The sequence below is a fragment of the Aplysia californica genome, unplaced genomic scaffold (genome assembly GCF_000002075.1).
Source record: "Aplysia californica isolate F4 #8 unplaced genomic scaffold, AplCal3.0 scaffold00388, whole genome shotgun sequence".
Taxonomy (NCBI): domain Eukaryota; kingdom Metazoa; phylum Mollusca; class Gastropoda; order Aplysiida; family Aplysiidae; genus Aplysia; species Aplysia californica.
The window spans coordinates 626,334-652,914 of NW_004797658.1; the positions used below are offsets into that span (position 1 = coordinate 626,334).

General features: G+C 42.1%; 1 protein-coding gene across 1 annotated transcript; it reads right to left on the bottom strand.

Annotated features, from left to right (window-relative positions):
• Positions 1 to 5,988: 5,988 nt before the first annotated feature.
• Positions 5,989 to 26,363, bottom strand: LOC101862519. The gene is made up of 10 exons (XM_005103747.3): positions 25,938 to 26,363; positions 19,385 to 19,461; positions 18,807 to 18,945; positions 18,319 to 18,536; positions 17,574 to 18,044; positions 13,590 to 14,033; positions 12,227 to 12,355; positions 11,231 to 11,344; positions 9,980 to 10,108; positions 5,989 to 7,794 (listed from the first exon to the last, which is right to left on the bottom strand). Exons 2-10 carry the CDS (start codon positions 19,446 to 19,448, stop codon positions 6,713 to 6,715), a joined length of 2,790 nt encoding a protein of 929 aa, XP_005103804.1. The 5' UTR covers positions 19,449 to 19,461; positions 25,938 to 26,363; the 3' UTR covers positions 5,989 to 6,712.
• Positions 26,364 to 26,581: the final 218 nt, after the last annotated feature.

Consider the following 26,581-nt stretch of genomic DNA (forward strand, 5'->3'; position numbering starts at 1 on the left):
CAGACAGACAGAGAGACAGACAGAGAGAGAGAGACAGAGACAGAGAGAAAGTTTTAGTTAGGGTCTAACGGCACTTGCAGCTCAAATAGGTTATAATATAAAAGCTGGAGATAATATAGTTTTTTAAATAGTAGAGCGTTTTACGGCGCTCGCAAATGCAAAAGGTCATATGAGCGCCAAGGGGTGGGTGTCAACAGAAAAGTCTTTGCAGGGAATCAGACTTAGACTGCTCACCTCTCTACCTTCAACAGCACAAGGTCTGCTTCGACTATCAAGGTATCCCAGAAATAGCAGGTCACAAGAGTGTGACAAACATACAAAGTAGAGGAAAATGTCAATAGTAAGGATCAGGAAAGAAAAAGCAGCAGTTCCCTGTTGTAGATCAGGCACAGTTATGAGCGTGAAATGAGTCAGCCCATTTACAATTCTACTATGCTTGAACAAGAAATGTCCCCCCTTTGGGAATGGCCTAAAGACACGAGGGGTAGCTGGAGATTAGAGGTGTTACACAAGAAAGTCACATACAAATAAAAGAAAAGAGGATAAATCAGGATGATAAATGTTTGACAGGAAAGAAAGAGCAAACCACAGCAGAGCACCTGCCAACCACTCACAACGAGACAATTGTAGGCTGTCATACACAGAGTCAGAAAGTGTCTTCTTAAACCACACACAAACACACACACACATAATACAAGGACACACACAAAATACACACGTGCGCACACACACATAATACACACGCGCACACACACACACGCTCACACACACACATTCCGGAAGGTGGGGGGCATAGCAGGCTTGATTACTTTTGGTTGGTCAGAGACTGGTACAAATAAACACACACACACACACGGTATGCCCATACTCACATAGCACTGCACATACAAACACAGCACACTTAGCACACACGCACGCACATATAAATAAACACAGACACATTCCCTCCTCCCCCTCCCCACAGACACACACAAAAAAAATCCTACATGTGAGACAACTTCCCACCCGCTAGCAGTTTAGTGGATGGTTACACAAAGGCATTTTTGTGTGAAGAACAAACATAGCACACCAACACTTTAAAAAATATTAGCTCATCAACACAAACATAGCACATGAACACGGCACATCACAAACATAGCACATGATGAACACTTCACAAACATAGAACCCACATGAACACTTCACAAACATAGCACACCAAAAGATCACAAACATAGCACATAACATTTCACAAACATAGCACACAGCACATCACAAACATAGCACACAACACAAAACATCGCAAACATAGCACACCAACACATCACATCACAAACACATTTCAGCATGACCACCGGAACACACATACACAAACACAGACATGTAGGCTACTCGCACGGGTTAGTACAATACATGTGAATATGGACACATCAAGAAAATGTGGATACATATGGACATACAAAAAGCATAATGTACATCCCAAAAAAAAATGAAAGCACTTTCGTTGTGGAATAATCAAGAAAACAACAATAACAGATTTTTGTGAGACTTTCTAGATGCAGCCAGACAGGAATGACCACTCAGTCTAACAGAGTGACCACACACACACTCCACACATACATAGACACATTCAAAAATACACACAGATAACACAGTCGCCACCAGAACCATCAGTGACAGTCGTCGGGTCATTTCGCCATAAACAAATTATACACATAAAGACACCTGTTCTTCTTTTCTTTTTTTTTTTTCGGAAGACAGTGAGCTGACAGACAAAAAGAAGACACAACAGTTATCTGACAGACCGACAGACAACAAAACAGTTAACTGACAGACAGAGCACAGTGAGATGGCACAGAGCTGAAGTCCTTCCTGCTACAAACAGAAGTAGAACAATCATCAATGGAACATGTGCCCCAGGGTCAAGTAAGTAGGTCACACAGCGAAGTCACATATGGGCACAGGATACATAATATAGAGGTCAATGACAAATACTGGGGTATAACAACAAATCTGAGGGTGGAGGGTGGGTGTTGAAATTCCTCAGCCCTCCAGATCCCACACAGCCGGTCTTAGCAACAACTGACAAAAAAAATTTACACCCCATTCGTATGATATTAGCAACAAACAAAATTTACACCTCACCTATCCTATCTTAGCAACGACTGAAAGACAAACAACATTTAGCTTTAGGTGTATTCTTGCACAGTAATAAAACATGTTCTTTTACAACTTCAAGAACTATAAAAAGATAAGCATTGTAGTAACAGGTTACAAACAGCAGAATTTCCCCACAACGTCATGGGAGAATAAATAATGACAAAAGGGGAAATTGGGACAGGAGCAGACGATCTGCTATTTACAAATGCTCTTTGAATAGTGATAAAAAAGGGGTGGGGCAGGGGCAGTTATTCTGCTAATTAATGTCAAAATGTCCCCGGCATTCGACATTGTCTTGTGTCAAAAGTTCAGGTTTTCAGGAGAAACAAAAGATTTTTATTTTGTTAAAAAAAACTTTTTAAATACAAAACCTTAAATTCATACAAATCGGTGATTACTTTAAGAAGAATGAGACTAGGACCAGTCAAGGTGCCTCTTCAAACTCAACAATACAATTGACTTTCATTTGTTTCAAAATTTTGACAAACTACAAGGTTCAATGGCGGTGACAAAATCCTCTTAAACAATGATAAAAGAGGTGGGGCAGGGACAGATAATCTGCTATTTACAATTACTTGTGGAATAGTGAGCAAAAGACATGAGACAAGTTGGCAGACAGCAGTAGATAGAAGAGATACAGAGAGAGGATTCTTAAGGCACCCTCTCTCACTTCCTTCACATACACAGCTACATGGGATCACCATCTAAGGCGCATTCATTAGGCTCTTTATCTTTGCATGCAGAACTAGTGAGTTCCAGTCATGAGAGGGGAAAATACAGTGTCGTTTACTTAAACAGAACATGATTAATCAGAAAACAGCGGTAAACAGAAAGAAAACAAGCACCCCTCCATATTTTTTCCCCTTCTATTTGAGCAACCTCTTTAAACCGAAAACCTGGCTATGCCAATGAAAATCCAGCAGTCTTGCAAATATCCATATAAGTGGACTCCACTGTATTCTATGACTCTACTAGGATGTTGTATCCCATGAAGAGAGATAGTTACAGTTGTCATCTATGTAGATGGATGAAAGGAAAGTCAAAGTAGGCAAGGCTCATCAGGACACCGGAACACCTCCCAGCATCAGCATAAGGCACAACAAAGAGAAGAGACAACCAGAGCATGTCTTTACATATTGTCGCCATCTTTCAACATTGTCCTACGTCAAAATAGAAATTAAAAAATTAATACCAAACGTCTTGTAAAGTTTGAGGAGGAGCATCAATTGGTCCTAGTTTCATTCCTAGTCTTAAAATAGCACTGGATTGAGGCGAATTTAAATTAAACGATTTGTATTAAGATCACAACCCCCCCCCCCACCCCCCAGTTGTTTTGCTTCTCCTAAAAACCTTGTATTATGACATATGACAATGATGAAAGGCAGCGATGATATATTTAGCCAATGAAATTCCTGTCACAGACCACCTGTGCATATCGTTTTATATACACAATCAATCATATCCCTCTTGCTAACAAATCAGTACATTGAAAGGCATAAAATTATCATTCAGTTTTTAAATGACAATTGATAAAACCTTGTACATATAACAGAAATCAGAAGTGTAAGTTTTGTACATTCAACAGAACTGAGAAATGTAAGAAGTGGTTACTCATGGTCAGGCTTAACTCTAGACACAACCCAGCCTTTTCTTTTCACCCAGATCCAGGGAAAAAAATTAATCCTGTCCGCAAAAAAATGGGACAACTAAAATTTTCCAGCACCTGATTTTTTTACTCTGTTGCAAAGCAGGATAAAATATGCCATGTCTATAAATTTGCAGATCAAATTTTTTTTGTAGATTTAAAAGTCTGTTTTCAGTTATGCCAGTTTCAGTTGACATGGCCTGTGATAGTTTTACGAAACAGTTTACACGGCCATTTCAAGAAAAGTGACAGACGTAATGCAGAGATGATGACCCACTGAAAAAACTGTAAGCAGTGATAGAGCCATAGTACCGTTACACAATTTGATTGTTAGATGCAATCTTCCTCAAACAAAAAACCAACACCCCCTCCCAAATAACCTCAGAGAACGAGAATGGCATTCGCATTGATTAGATTTTTTTTCAGCAGTAAATCACCTCTGTGTACCCAATCACTGCTGTTCTAATACATCAACTGTAAGGAAAATAGTATTCTTGAAGACCTCATATTCTGTCAAAGGTATTCTAAGCCCTTACAGATAGTCAGAAATACACCAAGGTCCTCAAACTTAGTCAAAAGTATACCCAAGCAGTGCTGCCACCAACTGAAGCGGAAAAGTATGGAACATTTTGCTGGGGGTCTGGGGCCCCCATCAGGTTCCTTGAAATTTAGTGCTCTTAGAGGATAAAAATGGCATTTGGAAGCCTGCTTGAAGAGATTGCCTACAACCTATAACATTTATTTGTTCGCCAATATTTTACCTTGTTTGATTTTTTCACCTACATTATCTTTCCATTGCTGGCAATCTTTAAAAGCAGGTTCCTCTTCCATTGCAACTATAATTCAATTAATTTGTCATTGCAAAATAGATTAAAGGCAAACCAAGGAATAATGAATAGATATGCACCTTCACAATACAGTTACCCAGTGAGTACCCTAATTTTCCACAATTTTCACTTCTGAATGTAGCATGTAACAACCTCGGAACACCACTTCGAATTATTCTTCATTTTAGTAGTTTTAGCACAAATTTTTTCACTGCGGCCCTTACAGTAGTCTCCGCCTAAACGCACGCCATACAAAAGCACGCTCCGCTCAAACACACGCTTTCGTCATCTGAGAGGTTTTTTACTATATAATTTAGATGTACAAACGCACGGTCACTCCCTCTAAACGCACGCTCCCATCCGCGAAATACGCAGACAAGTTAAGCTTGGCAAGGGGAAATTTTAACGACAACCTGCACAGCCTGCATACGGCAAGCCTAGAATTTACTAGAAAACCGGATATTTGGTGAGAGTGCCCCTCACGCCGGACAAAGAGAGTGATAGACAGCGTACGGTTTACACACCCTACTTTCCACTGACGCATAGGTCTCGGTCTAGGGCTGGTCGGTTAAATGTTGGGGGGGATTCGGGGTGGGGGGACTGAAATGTTTTTTGATTGGTCACTGGAAATGTATCTTTGAGAGAAGGTTTCTGACTTGTGTTTGAGTTTGAGTGACTGCGTGTAATGTTTAGTTAGACCTAGGAGTGATGTGCGAAATGCGTAAATGCCGTAAAAACTAGACAGGCCTCTATAGGAGTGAAGATTAGCCTAGTAAGCCTAATAAGCTGAGTTCAAAGAACTTATAACGTACTAGTTCAATGAATCACAAGACAAAATGTTTCTCGAGGATGATTCTGCATGAATTTACGGTCGGGGGCGGTCGCTTGGAAAGCCACGTGGCTGGTCCGTCGTCTCTATGACTATCACCAACAGTTTCCTCATAGGCTATCTGTTCCCGATGTTTATAGTGAGCATATTCATTACTTTGAGTTTGCCCCCCCCCCCCCCCATTCAACGCCTTTGTATTCTTAACCCCTGCCGAGGAATCCTTCACAAAACAGTCACGTGTCATACATTATCTGCCAAAATGACCCCCTCCTCCAAGGGAGATTACCAGAGTAATAAAGAATTGAGATGACTGCGTCCCTTCCTCCCTTCGCTAAGGTTCATGTAAATGCACGCTCCGTGTAAACACATGCTCAGGAGCCCTCCCGAGCACCGTGCGTTTAGGCGGAGACTATTGTATTGCGTTCCTGTGCCGTTACATCTTCGCATTGATAATTTCTCTAGATCTAGACAATAAATTTGCAAGCAAGTTTCTTTCTGACAGTAATTTTCTGCCTAAGATCACAAGTCAATTTACTTGATCAACGCGTATATTTTCCAGCCGCAGCAACAGTCCGAAGATAGACAGACAGAATGAGTGAATGATAGAAAGGAGGAAATTGTCACAAAAAGTTTACCAGATTTCGATCAATCTCCAGGTAAAAATGTACTGCCTACCAACCCGCAATGAACGCATGGGGCATAGCAGAATAATGGCCGGTTGCAGGAAATGCGCAATCTGGCAGGTCTCTATAACACTGATTTATTGTCGAGACAATTACCGTAAATTATACAAGACGGCACGAAGTCGAGCACGGATTTTTTGCTTCAGAATTTCGGTAGATCTACACTGTCACAGTTTTTTACGGAGGGAGTTGATAATGATGGAAAAACAAGTACAGAAAGTACCTTCAGCCCCCAACACCGTAAAAATACGTAAGAGTGGAAGCACTGCCGAGCCCTTAGACTTTGAGAAAAGTAAATAAGCGCCCACATTTTGTCAAAAGTACACCCCCAAATTCTCACATGCCCCTGAATCCTCAGCAGAAATTAAAATAATCCAAAGTAAACCAAGAGGTTTCTCAAATATCCACTATGGGAGAATTTCGTCTCAGTTCTCCGCTCTTTGGTTGCGTTGAACTACATGAAAACCATAAGCAAGTGTCTTATACACACTCAAAACAAACAAACATTTCAGGAATGCAGCAGAGATTTTCTCAGCCAACCATTTGCGAGGAATGAGGAGTGGCAGGCCGAGGGGTAAGGGGCTCGGGCCTAAGGAATAAGAACTGCGGTGTCTGAATCTGTATCCACACCCACACCTGCATCCCCATCATCCTCTTCCTCCTCATCCTCATCTTCCTCCTCATGAGCTACAGCAGCATCCCTGTCGCCCTCGTGGTCAGCCCCCAGGATACACTCAGAGTCCGAGTCCTCAGAGATGACCGTGGCGGTGGCGTCCAGTTTGTCAGCACAGTGGTGGGGAGGGGGGGAGCTCGGCTCCCAGTCCATGGACAGACTTCTGCTGGCAGTATCTTCCTCTTTCTCCTCCTCCTCCTCCAGCTCTAAGAGCGTGCACAACGGTCGTATGGCCTCACCGTGCGTGTCAGCAAGTGCAGGAGCGCTACGGCTGAGCGTGTCATGGAATGAAAGGCTAGGGTTCGAAACACCACCCCCAACAGCAGCAGAAGTCATCTCCATGTCCACAGAAGATCCGTCCCCAGCCCCCAAGTCCAGCAAAGGAACATCATCATCGTCGTCGCCACGGTGACGGACGGAGTCTTCCTCCGGCCAGTCCTCCTCCGAAGTGGAGCTGGAGCAGTCAAGGTAAGGCCAGGGGTTGTTGGCGCAGGGGTCAAGGACGCTGTAGGGGGGTGGGACATTCAAGTCGCCAGCCTCCCCCGCTGCACTGGGGTGCTGACCGCTGTGTGGACTGACCTCTCCTTGGTGAGTAAGCTCTCCAGACACACCCGCCGACTGCCCCCCGGTGCGGCGATGACGTCCGCTGCAGCGTCTGTTCCTGTGTCTCCGGCCCCTTCGCTGATCTCCCCTGTCCTGTGTCTGCGCCGTGGCCTCGTGACCTTCAGCCCCCATCTGACCCTGCGCCAACAGTTCCTGACAGGCCTGGTGGTAGGGTCGCGAGGTCACCATGGCCTCGTTGTATGGAGGGGGCGGGGCCCGACGACGGAACAGCTCGGCCTGTAGCCGGGTGAGGGGCGTCTCAGTGTGGGCGACCGCCTCCAGTTGATGCATGCGGGCCGAGAAGATCTTGCAGATACAGCCCAGCACGATCACCAACAACAGGGCGCACATCGTAGCTCCGACAACCGCTGCCACGATCACACGCGTCGACGGCACTACAGACAAACACACAGCATATCAAAAGTTACTACAGGGAAGGACAAAGGTCAAAACAAGGACAGGCAAATAGCCAAAACTAGGGCATGTCAAAAGTCAAAATGAGGGTCCAACAAGTATGGGGCCCAAAATGTCAAAATCTCTCCATAAATCCTAACCACATACCTGAAGAGCAAACTTCTCCATTACTGTTACCACACACCCGAGAAACAAATCTATCCATGACCATAACCAAAACTAACCACATACCTGAAGAGCAAACTTCTCCATTACCGTTACCACACACCCGAGAAACAAATCTATCCATGACCATAACCAAAACTAACCACATACCTGAAGAAAAAAATCTCTCTCTAACCCTAAACACATACCCGAAGAACAAATTTCTCCCTAACCCTGAGCAAATACCCGAGGAAAAAAACACTCCATTCCATAACCCTAAACCACATACGTCAGGAACAAATCTCACCCTAACCCTAACCCTGAGCACATATCAGAGGAACAAATGTCTCTCTAACCTTAACCCTAAGCACAGACCTGGCCTGAGAAACAAACCTCTCCCTAACCCTAAGCTCATACCTGAGAAACAAACCTCTCCCTAACCCTAAACTCATACCTGAGAGACAAACCTCTCCCTAACCCTAACCCTAAGCTCATACCTGAGAAACAAATCTCTCCCTAACCTTAACCCTAAGACATACCTGAGGAACAAATCTATCCCTAACCATAAAACCCTAAGCCAGGGTCCCTACCAAATCCTTGAAATTTTTTTCAAGACCCAATTCGTGGGAAATATAAGGCCGCTGTGCACCAAGAATGACCCCCGCCGGTAGTTTTGACACCTTATCGGTATGGCGGTAGAACAGCCCCAAAATCGGTATCTACCGGAAAAATTGGTAGATTTAGACAGCCCTGTGTAATGCACAACCTGCATGTTACAAATGTTGCATTATCTATCAGACTATTACGAGTAAATTTCTGAGTGGTAACGAAAGCCAAAGTAGATCTTGATTCTTCGCGATCGAGCCTCGGTGTCACACATACACTTCCGCCTGCCGCCGTAGCCGCCTGTTTGCATGAAACCTACTCTCATAACGGGAAAAGCCGTATGAATATCACAATAGTGACCGGCAAAAATGAACGTAAGGACGTTATTGGATTTGGTTTTCAAATGTTCAAGAACTTTTATGCATTTTTCCAGGTCTTTCCCAAGGCAATTTAGAGATTTCCTCAAATTCCTGGGCATTCCGGGGTCTGTGATTTTTTTCAAATTACCAGGTACTTTCTAGGGCCTGGCAGTCACCCTGTTAATAGCTTATTACACTTAACAATGATATCTCACTTCTGTATTCCTAGCCATAACTTGATTCAATTATGTTTCCTTCGCGCTCATATGACCTTATGCAGTTGCGAGCGTCGTAAAACCCTATACTATACTATATGTTTCCTCTTCATGATTCATCAACCATCCTGTCTACATAGCTACACTTCTAATACTACACAGGCCCTATCCTTTCCTGACTTCCCGACCCATCGCAAAATTCCCGACTTTTTCCTGATTTCCCGACCATGTGGAAACTTTGTAAACACATACCTGAGAAACAAATCTCTCCCTAACCTTAACCCTAAGCACATACCTAAGAAACGAATCTCTCCCTAACCTTAACCCTAAGCACATACCTAAGAAACGAATCTCTCCCTTACCTTAACCCTAAGCACATACCTAAGAAACGAATCTCTCCCTAACCTTAACCCTAAGCACATACCTAAGAAACGAATCTCTCCCTAACCTTAACCCTAAGCACATACCTGAGAAACAAATTTCTCCCTAACCTTAACCCTAAGCACATACCTGAGAAACAAATCTCTCCCTAACCTTAACCCTAAGCACATACCTAAGAAACGAATCTCTCCCTAACCTTAACCCTAAGCACATACCTGAGAAACAAATTTCTCCCTAACCTTAACCCTAAGCACATACCTAAGAAACAAATCTCTCCCTAACCTTAACCCTAAGCACATACCTAAGAAACAAATCTCTCCCTAACCTTAACCCTAAGCACATACCTGAGAAACAAACCTCTCCCTAACCTTAACCCTAAGCACATACCTGAGAAACAAATCTCTCCCTAACCCTAAGCACATACCTGAGAAACAAATCTCTCCCTAACCCTAAGAACATACCTGAGGAACAGTTCTCCTCATCGCTGCCGTCCTGACAGTCGCGGGTGTGGTCACATCGCCACTTCTCAAAAACACAACGTTTGTTCTTGCACAGGAACAGGCCCTTCTCTTTGGAGCACTGCTGGGGAGCTGTGATTGGAGGGGGTGGGATGGTGGGAATGTTGAGAAGGTGTGGGAGGAGATGGAGGGAGGAAAAAGGTAGGAAAAGAGGAAGGGGGAAATAGTGGGGCAGGGCGAAGAGAGGGGAAGGGGGAAGATGCGGGAATGGGGCGGGGTGGAGAAAGAGCAGATGGCTACGTCACAACAAGTGTCAGTGAATGAGCTCAGAAATAAAACATGACATACAGACAGAATCCACAAGGAAAGAGAAAGAAGGAGAGCCTAAAAGTTCTTAGATGCAGACCTAAAAGAGATGAGACATGGCGGAACAGAGCTGGAGACTATAGTCTAGGACAGTCCTACATGGAGAGCTCTTGTTGGAGGCCTAATCTCCAGTACAGGCTGAGACAGGCTGATGATGATGATGACGATGATGATGATGATGATGATGATAATGATGATTATGATGATGATACAGGAGATATTAAGAGAAAAACACACAATTTAGAGAACAACCTGTTTCTCAATATATCTACAAATGTAAGATACACTGTATGGAGAACCATTTATCAGCCAATTAACTACATACAGTCAAATCTGTTTTAATGACCACCTCTCCAAGACAACACCCCCCACCCTCACATCATTTAATGTATGCGATATAAGTATGATGGACAAACAGAAATCATGGTGAGGCAGAAAAATAGTAGAACCTACCAGTAGCACCCTCCAGTCACCAAGATTTAAGACAAAAGACAGGACACATTTTACCTATGAAGTGGATCTCTCTTTTCTTTCCAATTTTCCCTCACAAGATACAATTGTTTATCATTTCATCATAAAGTGACAGTAAAAAGATGTCTACCAATGACGGCGAGCACAGATAAGTAAACCGGTATCTGTGTTGTAGCCGTTAGGCACTTCGCTGTAGCACTTAAGAGACCCGCGTTCAATTCCTTATTAGGGAGAAAATTTGAATTGAGTATATCAGTCTTTTTGCAGGAAGGTTGTATCCCTCTAAGCCCAGTTTGGCCCATGACAGGCAGGGTCGAAAGCCCATTTCCTAAATGATCGTAACAGTGTCGATTGAGGCTTAAAAATCACAACCCCCATTTAATTTCTACAGAGAAGTAAAGGGAAGTGAGTACATACTGCAGTTCATCTCGTCCATGTAGTTGGAGCACTTCTCCTTGCCGTTACAGCGGTCTTCCTCCCTGTAGCAGTAGGTCAAGGTCAAGTTACAGCTGTATTCGTGTTGGGGGCATCCTGAGAACACAACAACACGCTCCGTCATGTCACGGCACAGAACACACGAAAAAGTAATCCTACCACACATGTCAGACCACAGAACAAATTTAGCCCAACACATGTCAGATAAGGTCATTATTTTTGTTTTGTTTGTGTGAAGAAAGAGAAACACATAGACACAATAACAGTCATTTTTAGAGCAAAGAAAAATAGAACAGAAGATGACAAGAAAAGAATATAATTTAGCAATACTTCTTCCTTCCCCCACCTGTTATAAGTAAAGCATTACTCACTGGAACATCCCTCACACCATCTCCCCACCCCCGCTATATGTGTGTGTGTGTGTGTGTGTGTGTGTGTGTGTGTGTGTGTGTGTGTGTGTGTGTGTGTGTGTGCGTGCGTGCGTGTGAGGCAGCGTGGTGAAATCAGGCGCTCGTCAAAATAATCAAAGTGAAGAAAGAAACTGGCATTTTCCCGCAGGTTTGTGCATTTTTATTGAATTTTTCTTTTTTAGGCTCAAACACCTTTCATACCCATTAAAGAACACATTTCTGTGTGAATTTTGCAGATAAACTTAGATTAAAGGCACAAAAAAACTAATTTTTCAGTTTCCACAGACTCTCAAGCTAAGGAAATGACTAATCTTTCGTGGCCATTTTCTTACTTATTTTATCTCTGAAACCAGGTGACCCCTACCTCCTTCATTTGCAAATATCTTCATTTGTATTCATGAAAAATGGAAATTTTTTTCATCCAAAGCAAGACAAATGAACTGAACAAGCTTTGAGATTATACCAATAACTCTACATGCTCAAAAATTGATGAGAGCCTGATTCCACAGCGTCATAACACACACACACACATACATACATATATATATTATATATATAAAATACTCACTGGAACATCCCTTCTCGTCCCCTCCCCTGACTGGACAGTCCCACACACCGTCACAGGACTTTTCCCTGCGGTAACACCTCCGCTCTCCTTGACCACATGGCAGGTGACCGGGCAAACAGTTGACTGTTGCTATGGAAACAGACATCATGGAAGACACAGATGCCTATCATTACTTTAAAAAGACAATTTTTACGTAAAAGACACAAGCTTATGAACAAATGATGAAACACAAAAAGGGTTGTCGTCTGACATAAATAGGGTAAAACAAGCTAGAATGAGATCTAACATACACATCACAAAATACGGGATAGACTGTTGTTTAATATACATACGGCAAAACACAAGATAAACTGTAGTGTAATTACGTATATGTGACAATACACTAGATAGACTGACACCTAAGAGAAACATCCACTTGCATCTATCTCTCAGGACTTGTTAAGACAAAACACTTTCCTTACCAATTTACAAGACATTCTACAAGTACATTAATTAATTTTCGCTAACCTTCAACTTTCCAAAATAGACTTTTTGTTGACCCAACAAGCACAATGTTAAACTAAACACTTTATACTTTCTCCAAATCATCTAAGAGAACCACAAACATGTCCACTGGGTTGGCCCATGGCAGCCAGCAAGGAGGACAGGTTGTATTCAGTTCCAGGACACAAAGCTGTCACTTTTTGCTTAGTTTTAGTAAAAGTTTGTTTGCTTTGCTTGAGTACAGTACAAAGAAGCACATCGACCACAAAAATAGACATTCAGCGTTTGGAAAAAGTAAGACAGACAGACAGGCAGAAACAACAGAGGGAAAGAAAAGAAGTAGAACCTGCCAGTGGCGCCCTCCTACCTCCTGCTTAGTAAGAGTTTTACCGCACTTACATCACAAACAAGTCATATATAGTGCAAAACATATAATAAGTCACTAGACAGCAACAAACAAAAAAAAGAAGAGAGCTAAGGATGTATAGAAGTTTGATAGAAGAGAAGGACCAAACCACACCAGATCCCCAGTCAACCTCCCAGGAACAACATGAACAAAACAAAGGAATAAAAAGTAACAAAATAAGCAGAACAAAAGGAAAACACATAACTACACAAACAGATAAAGGAATACAATGTAACAACACAAACAGAACAAAGGAATACAATGTAACAACACAAACAGAACAAAGGAATACAATGTAACAACACAAACAGAACAAAGGAATAAAATGTAACACTATAAATAGAACAAAGTAATAAAATATAACAACACAAACAGAACAAGGGAACATAAAAGAAGGATCAGCATAATATATAAACAGAAAAGTGAAAGAAAAGAAAGAGGAAGAGAGACAGGCCATGCGATTTGCGAACTCACTTTCTCTGACAAAAGATATGGAGAAGTTGGCCAATTCTGCAGAGCTGCCCAAGTTATGAGGTTGGTAGGTGATCAGCACATTCTCTGACTCAACGGTCAAGTGGTATGGGCACTGACCATTGCCGTAGGTGGCCATGGGAAAGCCGGTCTGTGCCTTGCCCTTGTACACTCTGAGCTGATCGTTCCTATAAAGGTGGCAGTTGTTAAAGGTGAGACGGTAGTAGATGACCGTCCCTGGGGAGTGGGGTGTGTGAAGCAGCCAGGAGCACTGACCACTAGCCAGCAAAGGGAAGGTCAGATCTGTGCTGGTGTTGACCACACCCATGCTGGCCGTAATGAGGAAGTTACAGGTCTTCCTGTGGTCCTGACCTGTCTCCTCTCGCACCGTCGTCCAAGTTATCACTGGCTCTGGGGTGCTCATCAAATTGTCATCTGTGTCAGGCCCTGGGAAACACACATGGACAGCGTAGTAGTGAACACACAGACAAAAGACTGGTGGACAGACAGACAAAAGACAGGTGAACACACTGGCAATGGTCTGGTCTTACATGGGTCAAACAAACACAACAACATTTGACTGACTATAGATTAGTTCAAACAATAATCAAGATATTCACTCATCAAGGGAAACAAATTTCCTGGGGGGTTTCAGGTTTTCTTCAGGGGGGAAGGGGGTGGGGGTGGGGGGGTTGTTCTAAGGTATCAGTTTGAATCTTGCAGAAACAAAAGAAACTAATGGTTGTCTTTGATCTTGATTGAGCATAACTATATACAATGCCTCACACCACAGCTGATTGTTTCAAGTTTCAAACTTGATCCGCAACGGTTGGTTTTTTTTTCTTTTTTTTGTTTAATTCTGCTGTCACCCACAATGCTAGAGCGCAGGAATTCTTTAATTCTTTGCCAAACAGATGTTGGCATTATTCCTGACCTTGCCACAACAAGCTGGCACTGAGCAACCACATGGGCACTGTGCAGAGCGGGTGTCAAAGTCAGACAGCTGCACGTGACATAGTGACGTAGTGGCATAGACTGCCAGTGTTTGATCGTGTTTCTTCATTACACACCTGGAAGGTGAAGATGGGTTTAGTTTGAGTAGCAAAACAAATAATTTTTAAAAAACTGAATCACAGGTGCTGCGAACATATTTTCGAAAAAGTGGAACAAAATAAATCAGAACAATTACGCCAAATTCATAATGACAGGGCAGCTATTAGATTTCACAGCTTGCTCCAGTTTATTTTTGTTTTCATCCATCATCATGGTGTTTTCTCAGCGGAGAAATATTCTTCTTCTTCCTCTCGATCGCATCACACTTGAAGTCTGGTATTTTTCATAAATTGGGCCGTCCTGCTCTGTTCATCTGTCGGCCCTTATAGCTTCTCATGTAACGTCAATGGGGTTGGCCATGTTTCCTGTCTCAGGGCCCTGTGTGTCTTGCAGTGCTGAAGGATGTGTTCAACAGTTTGGTCCGACTCTCCACACTGGCATTTTGGTGATTGTATTAGTTTAAAACATCTGTACATATGTTGTCTCAGTCTTGTGTCCTTAGTCGGAAGATAATCACTTGTTTTTGGCGCGATGGCTTATGGTAGCTATCTGGTGTCTGAGGTGCTTTAAATAGTGTATTTATAATAGTTTTTATTTCTGTGTAGTTAACGCTGTTGTCTGGTTGCTCTTTCTGTGCTCCTAGTTTGGCCATCTTGTCTGCCTGCTCATTTCCTAAGACACCACAGTGTGATGGAATCAACTGCAGCATGATCCTCAGACATGGGATGTCCTCAATTACTTTTCGTAGCCTTGGTAGTTTGCCGGCAGCGATAGCCTGCAGTACTGACATGGCATCTGTTAGGAATACTACTTGGCTTTGGGGGTCTACCACATTCTTGATGATATTTGCTGCATGTATTAGAGCCTTCGTCTCTGCCCTGTAGTCCGTACAATGTCACCCTGTTGGGACTGCCTCTGCTTGTCGTCGTCCATTCGGGAACTGTACGTACACTCCGGCTCCTCCTCTTTTCACAGCATCAGAAGCAGATCCGTCTGTATAGATCCTTATCCATGCTTCTCGTGGGTATCTTTGTTCAAGCATGGACAGGGCGAGGGACTTCTTGCTCAGGTCGCTGAGGTCATCTTCTGTGGTGAACATAGGAATGGACATGAGTATAATTATGTTAGTGTTTTAACTTTTCCCATGATGGTGCCTCTGGGGTGTGATTCAGCATGTTCACTGTGGCTGGTAGATGGTCCTGTAGGGATCTTTGGATTTTTCTGCTTTCTTTGATGAAGTTGGATCTCTGAAGTCTCGTGGTGTTTGATCTGGCTGTTCTTAAGTGCAGTATATGATCCTCCATAGCTGTGGCCCTTGGTGTACTGTATGAGGGCCTTGCTTTCCCATCTCCTCTGCAGGGCCACTATAGATGTTGTTTGTTCCATCTTTTCTATGGGCATTGACCTCATTGCTCCAGTGATAAAAAAAAAAAACAATAACAAAAAACCATAAAGGCACTAAGTTGACTAACAAGCATTCGAGTCAATTAGACAGTTTGGACTTGGCGACTAAAAATCCAGTGTTTTATGCCAGCTGGTGTCTCATAAAAAGATTTCTTTCACTTTAAAATTGTACACCGATGTAGAGTAGTATTGGATCAAGGAGGCTGGTTGCGGTCCCATTTGCACTTAGTGCCCCTGTAGTGTTTCTTATTTAGAGATCTAAACTGAATTAAAATTATAGTCTAGGCTATCTAATCTAGATCTAAAATCTAGATATCTAAATATGTGTAGATCTAGATTATATCTAGAGATAGATTATCTAGATCTAGATCAAGATTCACTTCCACAGCCGTCATGTAAACAAACGGGACCGCAATTGTACAGTAGAGCCGCGGGCCGCAATTTCTGTCGCATCAAACGCAAAGTGCAGAAAGCGACTAGTTCAATTTTCTAATGAACTTTTCAAGTCGCACACCTGCTGCTTCTTTCTCATTCCAGCTCCTTTTATTTTTGTATTTTGCATCAATTTCTCTCGAATTTCCGCCATTTTCAATGACAACTCGGCGCGCCAACGTCCCGATGCCCGATCGACACTGTGTTGCTCCACAACAATAAACAATGTGAAACTAGCGCTGTGCCTAGAAGAACGGAAGTAGAAAGCTACGGGTGGACATGCGCAAGCCGCGTTTTCGTCTCTCTCCCGGTTCAGTGTTTTCCGCGGGTAAAAAATAAAAAGTATCTAAATTTGCGACCGAGAGCGGTCCAGTGGAGGAAGGAGGGAAGTAGCGGGAAAAGCTAGATGAAGCGGAGTTTCCGCTATTTAGCGGGAAAGTGGCAACTATGTCTATTAAGACTCACACTAATTCTATAATTCTATGGAGACTCACAGTAATCCTATCCTTCTACTGAGACTTGCAGTAACTCTATCAATCTATGGTTAAAAACTCACAGCAATTCTATCATTCTATTGGTCAAAACTCACAGCAACTTTATCATTCTACTGAGGCTAACTGTAACTTTATCATTCTATTAAGACTCACAGTTTTTCTATCACCTTATTGAGACTCACAGCTTCACTGTCACTCCATGGAGATTATTCTTTTCCTCTCTAGAGAACTAGAAAAAAACAACAACAGAACTAGATCTTCCACTACAAGTCTCATTTTCGTTAACTTAGTCTGAGTAAGAGTTTTACAGCACTTACAACATAAACAGGTCATATAAGTGCTCAAGATTAGAGGTGCTACTAGAGAGTAACAGTGTATAATATCCCAATTCAAAGAGCTATGGAGCTGGCCTACCATAGAAAACTGCATCTCCCCTCGACACTTAAAGGCAACAAAGGATGAAAAGGTAAAAGTAAAGAACTAGAGAGTAACATACAAAGAAAAAAAAGAGGCAAACCACACCAAAGCACCCATCTCTGTGCCTTGGGGCGCTGGCGTGCAAGTAAGACAAGAGAAGGAATAGAAAATGGAGTTCCCGACTCACCACTAGCCACGTAGGATATGGTGAAGTTGGCGGGTCCCATGGTCCTGACCCAGCGCTCATCGGGCTTGTACGTGATGAGCACACTCTCCGCCTTGATGACGGAAAAGAACGGGCACTGACCGTACCCGTCGTAGGTGGCAAAGGGGTGGCCAGTTGGCTCCTCGCCCTTGTACACACTGAGCTTGTCGTTCCTGTACAGATGGCAGTACTGGAAGTTGAGGCGGTAGTGAACAACGGTGCCTGGGGAGTGTGGGGTGCGAAGCAGCCAGGAGCACTGACCTCTGCTGAGCAAAAGCGAGGTCAGAACCCTGCTGCTCCTAACCTCGCCGGTGGTCGATGTGAGCAGAGAATGGCAGGAGTTTGTGCCAAAGCGTGATGAGCTGTCCGCCTGGGTGTAGTATGGAGAGGTCTGTGGCATGTTTGCTGTTGGCGGCTCAGGACTTGTTCTCTCCACACCGTCTCCAGCAGGGTCTGTGGATGTCGGTAGATGTTTCATGTCCCACTGATAAAATTTTATTTTATTTTATTTTATCATTGTCATTTTCTTCTTTAATGTCAATGTTTTACATCCCCATCTGTACAATAAAGATCATTTAGGAAGCGGGCTTTGATCCTGCCAGTCAGGGTCAACACAGGCTGAGAGGGACACAAAGTCCAAACAGAAAGACAAGGATACCCGATTTAAGGCAATGATCCTTGTAAAAGAGAGAAAAAGGAAAAGAAAGAAGAGAAAAAAAAAACTTACCAATGTCTAGCCTTAGTCTGAACCGGGAGCGGCTATGTTCAGAGGTGGAGTTAAACAGAACGTAGACCCTCTGTTGGCTACTGGTCAAAGTCACGTAGACTGATGGGAAGTCCTTAACAAGGCTGTCTCCGCAGTACTTCCTGTCACCGACTGGCCCAAACATGAGAGACGCTTCCTCACAATTGCCAGAGCCCAAGGGTATGTCCACATCCATGAAGCTGTAGAGAGAATGTCACTCGAGTGAACAAAGTCTCCTCCATCTTGAGGTGTGAACCAGGCGCAACAAACAGCTACCACAAAACTAGATGAGATGCAAAGAGTATTTACCTGACCCACAGACATCGATATAGTGACAAGTGAAACGCTGAAAGTGACATAAAAGGCTAATGAAAAAAAGCGCTAGCCGGAGATGAGCATTTAAGCAAGCATCCATGTAGGAGGAAATGAAACATTGAACTCCCTCCCCCAAGGGAAACATTCCAACTGACCTTATTCTAACCCTTGTTCCCGGAGCGCCCGTGTAGGACCAGATGAAACATTGAACCCCCCAGGAAAACTCTGGGTAGTCGCTGTTGGTCAGGGTGGCCTGATGCTTGGCTGTGGGGAACAGGTGCTGGAACAAGCATACTGAGGAGCACAGAAAAGTAGTAAAGTACATATTTCGCTCAAAACGTTCCACAAGTAATTAAAATGTCACTCATTGATATGGAACACATCCACACTCACATTGCACAAACCTTGTACACGGTAAAACTATAAAAGAAAAGTAAAAAAACCCAACAACAGCACAAAAAGTATTATTATTAAATAGTGCATGAGGAGCGTAAATTTGGACTTAGATTGAAATAGAAAAAATCCAATCACAAATGACACTGAGGAAATGCAACTTTCTTACACATTTAATATCAATCAAATATCTCCTTCCAGAAAGTTGGTTCATCATCAAATGTAGAGTTGATGCTGATGAAATTTAAAGAAAAATGTTATGATTACTCTATCTATATATGACATACATGGAGACATTAAAACTTGAGTGAAACACTGGCAACCAGTGTCAAAAACTTACATGACAATATAGGCACAGCCTGAACTAGAAAAGTCAACAAGACCACACCAAACCGCCACATCATCGTCTGAAATTTACTGAAAGAGAAAAGTAAAAAAAAAAATTAAGTTTCTCAACCCACAAAACTCAAATCATAGATTGAGAAAGTAAAAAGCTAAAATGTTTACACAACATGGTACCCTTGTATTACATAACTGATTTTGTTACATCCCATTCCCATTGTCTACTTGTAAAGACAGAGAAAGGTCTTCCAGTATTTTGTTTCACACGCGTATCTGACCTAAACCATGTGGTTATATTCTGCAGCCACTTTTCAAGCCAGTGCACAAGCATCAAACTTAGAATGCGTATCTTCCCAGTAAACATTTTTCTGACATGATGAACATTGTTTCACGCAAGCCCCCAAAAAATGTATAAAGTTCTACAAGTTTCTCAAGGCTGTTCATAATGCGAAGGGAAGGTTTGTATAAAATAACTATCCCTATCACTCTTCTCATGATTATTGATCAATGTCATTATTTTTATCCATCCCCACTTCATATTTCCAAAAACTAAAAGTAGGACTAAATTTAATACTTATGTTGACTTTGGTCACAGGGGGGGGGGGGGAGAGAGATTGGCCTAGGCCTAGGAAAAGAGAGAGAGAAAGAAGTAATGAGAACTTCCGAGCTAAACAAAATGGTGGCCGGCGTAGTTCGGCTCGATTCGAAAAGTGAAATAGCCGCAGCACCTTTGTAGACGGCCAAATAAGTTTGGGTTTTTTTGTGCTACATCATTTTTTTCTTTGTTTTTGTCAATTTGATTATCCACACTGATAGACAGTCGGGGTGAGAGGTCGATCATATTTTTAGAAACTTCCCTTTATCAAGTAGCCTAGATTCTTGATTAAGTCCGTAGTTAATGAGTAATGAGTATTGCTAGCCACTCTAGTACTCTAGGTATATAATAGAAAATTAGAAGAAAAAAACTTATGGAAAAGAGTATTCCAACCCGGGGTGGGAATAAAAATTGTTATTCTCACCCCGGTCGGGTTACTTCTAATCTTTCTTATCTATCTAGACCTAAATTTTAGTTATAATAAATACAGGCTGAAGACCGACCTCTAAACCTGGGGTTGAAAATTAGACAATACACTGGCAGATCTAAGTGTAGATAGGCTAGGTCTGGGAATGTTGAGCACATTCAAACTGTACTAGAGAGCTTCTAAGGCCACTAAGAGGGAACGTGTCACTTTTATTTTTAGCTTTTGAATGCTTTCTGTCTAAAAATCAATCTCACTGAAAGCAAAGAAAAAGGCCAAAAATATGAACAGAAGTGAAACTAAATCATGCCCACAAGAACACACACACCTTAGTAAAAAAAATGAATTGTAATATGTTTTTGAATCCCCTCAAGGGGGTGGGATTGAGAAAATCTTATGGCTGGCTCTATTTCTCCGAAAGCTCTGGAAAATAAACTTGAAACTCTATTTCTCCGAAAGCTCTGGAAAATAAACTTGAAACTCTATTTCTCTGAACTGTTTCTGTTCTCAAGATTTTTTTGTTTTTATTTGCGAATGGAGTGGCCCGCACGAGTGTGTGTGTGTGTAAGAAGTGAACAGGGCGTGGAGGGATTTTTAGTGATTTCGTTTTGCTTTGGGGGTGACTAAATGCAAAGGTTTTTACCAGAAGCCAAAGTCGAGCAGTCTTGTTTTCTCAGTAAATTTAGAAGGCATTTTCAAATATGAAGTATAGACCGGGAACGTTGCCTGCCCCAACCACAATAGAAGTAAGCCTACATTTGTATCTGAATATTCAGACATCTAAAATTCTCTAGCCCTAGAAATTGAATTCAATGCAAAAAACAGTTCTTCCCTGTCCTCGCAGAATGACGCCGAACTCTAGCAAATAGCACTAAAAAATCGAGAGGACGGAAACTGTTAGGACAAATAGAGATTTTCCCAAACGTTTTAAGAAATAATCACTTCGAAATCTTACTTTTATATTCACTTATTCCCACTGTAACTTCGAAAAAGGCTGGATTGAACTTTGGTGGACCCATCATGTTCAGGCTACATTTAAATTAATGTGCACTAGCCATGGGGAGGGGGGTTTCAGGGGGGCTTGCCCCCTGTTAGTGGGGGAACATAGATATAGTACATAGATCTAGATCTAGATTAAATTCAAAACAATACATCGATAGATCTACGAAGAACTGATCATTGCACAGCGAGGCTCAAAATTCAAAAGTAGTTTCCCGTGGGGCTCTTTGGAAATTGTCTTCCCGTTTGTTTAGGCTAGAAAAGACAGAGAAGGGATTGCTAAGGACAAAAGGGGCAATGTAGGCTAAGTGAACCCTACCACCGTTAGCCAGTAATATTTTTCTGCCTTTTTGTATTCAAAATTTTTTTTGGCCGGATTGAACTTAAATGGACCCACCGTGTTTAATGTGTATGCGCACTAGCCATGATAACAGTGGGGGGTATCAGGGGGGCTAGCCCTCCTGTAAGTGGGGGGGGGGGGGGGGGGGGTTCAGGGGGCTTGCTCCTCTTGCAAAATTATAATTTCAAAAAAACCTACAATCTTCACGTTTACAGGGCAAATGATCAATTATCAGTTTCAGAAGAATCGCTATGGAACGGGAAGGCAATTTCCAAAGAGCCTTCGTTGTTAGGTCCACCAAAGTTCAAACTTACCTAAGACGACAAGTAACAATACTCTGTCATTGTTCTCACCAGAGGTGAAAATAAAAATATATATATATAGAATCTAGTATTTTATATTCTCACCCAGGGTGACAATAATATCCATTTTATTCTCACCCGGGGTGAGAATAATCAATAATATATTATTCTCACCCGCTCTGAGAATGCAATGAATTTTTATTCTTAGGCCTGCCTACCTGGGTGTTGAGAACGGGGAGGCCTAGATCTAGAGATTCACATCATGTAGGCTATAATAAGATTTAAATAAATAATTTGTGAATTGTAAGAGTGACCGTTCATGACCTGCCTCAGAGCGCTGGCCGATTTTGCTAGGCTCCTGCGGGGAATGTATTGCTCCATTTTTTAGAATCTTCAGAGTATGCACGCATGCATCTTCACCCAACCCGCCCTTCTAATTCAGAAAGGAAATCACTTGCCAGAGTACTATGTTTTTAAAAATAAAATTGTTTATGAAATTATGTTAGTAGTTCATCATTGTAATGTTAGAATTGGCATTTGTTTACAACAAGACAAAAAATATATCCAAAGAACCCATGATTATTTTTAAGGCACGCTGTGCCTTATTAGTAGAATTTTCCATTACAGAACCAATAAATAGCAACAAAAGGTGACGCTACACTATTTTCTCAGTCAAAAGATAAGGTTTTTCCCCAAATCGAGTCGCCTGAGTGAGAGAGGGAGGCAAGTTTTGTCGCCTGGAGTGCTCAGTGACAGGGGTCCTATGATGCCCGAAATGAAATAAAAAGGGCGGAAACAAAAAAAAAACGGGTGAGAATAGTAGTAGGCTGTCGTGTTATTCTCACCCGAGAATAGTGTCAATTTTATTCTCGGGGTGAGAATAATAATAATATCCCAGTTTATCCTCATCCCGGGTGAGAAAAATCACTCCGAAAAAAGGAAGTGATTATTCACACCGGGTGTGCGCACAGAATTAATTTTATTCACACTGGGTGTGCGAATAAGAAATAATTTTATTCGCACAGGGTCGAGCCTTTTGGCAAAGGCTTCAAATGTTCAATAACTGTACAGTAGTATATATAATATACACTTATTTCAGTTTTAGGGTTAAAGCATGCACTCATCTCTCTCTCTCAAGGCACAAGGAAAACAAAAAGCGAAAAAGAGAGATTTGAGTCATTATCATTGACACAATACACAATTTGAATTCCAATTGAGTGGGGGTTTTTCGTATCGCATTGCAAAATTAGAATTAGATCTATCCCTGCCAAAGATAACACATTACAAGATTGTTCACTCAGCCCGACAGGTGTTTGCAAAAGTCCACGCATTGCTTCAGTGGGCGCTGGAGTCTTTATTTTGAAGTTCTCTTTCGTTTCTCCAGAAGAACAATAGGAGTACAGTCTGTTAATTTTAAGTGAACTCGCAAAGTCTGCAATTTTTCAAAGAGGGTGCAACCAAATTTTGAGGAAACTTTTAATTGGCTCAAAGAGAGGAGTGAACTGTTCTTGTTATATACGTGATCTTTGTCCGTACGCGAGGAGGGGAAAAATGAGGAAATGCAAGGCCTGTGCCAATAATAAGGAGTGTCTACGTACACGGTAACCGGGCACCTAGTCTCAGTATCTACGTACACGGTAACCGGGCACCTAGTCTCAGTATCTACGTACACGGTAACCGGAATGAAAATACATGACATGTAAATCAATATTTGCCCTCAGCTGTCACTTCCTAAAAAAAAAAGAAAGTCATGCAAGCGTCTTGTCGGGCTCACCATCGTGACCAGTCACTGAACCTGCGCATGTGCATCACATTACAGTGAGTACCGGTTGGGGTCACCAAAGTTCATTCAAAGTCTGTGCGTTGCGATGTATAGGGCTCCGGAACAGGGGGATTATTGATTTTTTATTTTTTACCCTTAGAGCGCTGACTTCTTTCCCCTTATATTTTCCCTCTGTGCTGAATTTATTTTGGAAAAACGCCATGTTTGCACATACATGCTTTTTTTTGGCTAATAACTTTTTTATTTGTCAAAATTTCTAACAAAGACCAGGTCAGGAAAAAAGTTTTAGAATATTGAAAGTTCTTTACGAATATGTTCAGAACAAGCAAAAAGTATTTTGTGAAGTTATTGTTGTAGAAGTCGTGTTGGAAATGACTGAATAAAAATTGCAGGTTCATTAGATCTCTAGATCTAGACCAGAGTCTAGATGCTTCGTAGGCCTACGTTATATTCACAAAGTGTTAGCTCTAGCATCAAAACCCTCGAAACCATCTTCCGATTCAAGGAAAATACACGGAACATATTCATCTGAATCTGATTCAACACTATTTTCATGTTTGTTGCTGGTCGCAATCGAGAATTTTCCGACTTCACTGTCACTCGACTTCAACGTGAAACAAAAAACTCCCTGCGCCTCGATCGAAACCCGTGACAAGAAAAATGGCGGCCGAAATCAATTCTGCGCAGCCTACCAGCCAGCAGTATAAAAATTAGTACTTCGTCCTTTTTATATATATATATATATATATATATATATATATATATATATATCGCGTTATACTATGCCAATGTCTATCGTGACCGGCGGTCGCGATCAGCACTTAACAGAAGTTCGGGCCGCCGCGACCGGTGGTTGCGATCAGCACTCTAAGGGTTAAGGTACAGTCGGGGGAGGGGTGGGGATGAAGGCTACACCGGATGCCAAAAACTGAACTTGGAGTTCTGAACTGCCCGGTTGCCCTGTACGTGACACTTAGACTACATTATGCCCAGTTGCCGGTTACCGTGTACGTAGATATTGGGCTACATGCCCGGTTACCCTGTACGTGACACTTACACTACATGCCCGGTTGCCGATTACCGTGTACGTAGATATTGAGGCTACCTGCCCGGTTACCGTGTACGTGACACTGAGACTACACGTGCCCGGTTGCCGATTACAGTGTACGTAAACACAGAGACTAGGTGCCAGGTTACTGTGTACGTGTAGTGTGTAGACACTCCGTAAGTTAATATTTTGTAATATTCACCACACACCCTCTTCTGTGTGAATATAATTTCATAGTATTCACACATCCTGTGCGAATAACATTTCGCAGTATTCCCACACCCTGTGCGTATAAAATTTTATAGATCTAAATCTAGATCTAGTATTCACACACCCTGTGTGAATAAAATTTCATAGTATTCGCACACCCTGTGATGTGCAAATAAATAAAATTTCCATACTCAGTACTCACACACCCTGAGCGAATAAACTATTTCTATTTCTAGATCTAGATCCTAGATCTAGATGCAGATTATAATCCGCATGAAAGTGGCTATTCTCACCCGCCTGGAAGTTCTCGCAAGATCAACTCCTCCCCTCTTCTCTCTCTCTCTGTCTCATTCTGAATACAGTCTATCGGTGTGGACGATCAAATTGACCAAAACAAAGTTAAAAAATGATGTTAAAACACAAAAGTAAATTAATTTGGTTGTCTACAAAGATGCTACGGCTATTTAACTTTTCGAATCGAGCCGAACTACGCGGGTCGCCATTTTGTTTTGCCCGGAAATTCTCACGCTACTCCTCTCTCTCTCTCTCCACTGCCCACAGACAAAATTGTACGCTTTTAGTAGGCTACAGTTGTTATGGAACGTTTGTTCACGGCACAGAATTCTACAATTTTTCTGTTATCACAGTGTAGAATTCTGTGGTTTAGGGTGAACGAAAAATTTGGTGAACGCGCACCGGGTGAGAATAGCCACAAGACTCGCCTGCACTATTCTCACTCCGGGTGAGAATAGAGGTGGCATATAACAATAGGCCGTCATTATTCGGACTCGAGTCCGAATAAAATTTTTTCATATTCTAGAATCAAGAGATCGACTCTCAGTACTCTCACCTTCTTATAAAAAATCGGACTCTTTATCAGAAACTCCAAGACATTCGAAATGAATAATAATAAGTCTCTAGATTAGATCTAGAATCTAGATCTAGATCTAGATAATCTAGCTAGTCTACATTAACTGGCACATCCAGCAATGTCATAAACAGGGAATCATCTTCAAAGAGCAGTGCTCAAACATGTAATGTAAGAATATTCCCAGACACACTGGTTCGCAAAATAGAAGTAAGGCTAAGGCTAAGGCTTTATCCTAGGATCCTCCTTGGAAAAGCCATAGTAACATCCGGTTTTCTAATAAACTTCCGTCATCTGCTCCCAGTGTTTTGGTCGAGCAACATTTCCGTTCATGCTGTGCGCAATTTATGTCCTCAATCAGAAAAAGCTACTTGCAGAGACAGGTTTATATACATACATTATAACGTTTTTTTTGGGTTTTTTTTAGTACGGTTCTCGATAAAAAAAAAACCCATACATTTTCATCCCCTCGTGGAAAAATACGAAAATGAAAAAGAAAAAGTGAGTCTCACGACGTGAAACTGAAAAGCAATAGGAAAAGAAAACAAATTATGAAAAGGGGAAATTAAAATGGGATTGCAATATTGTATTATTGTGACTACCCCAAAAGTCTAAGCACAGTTCCT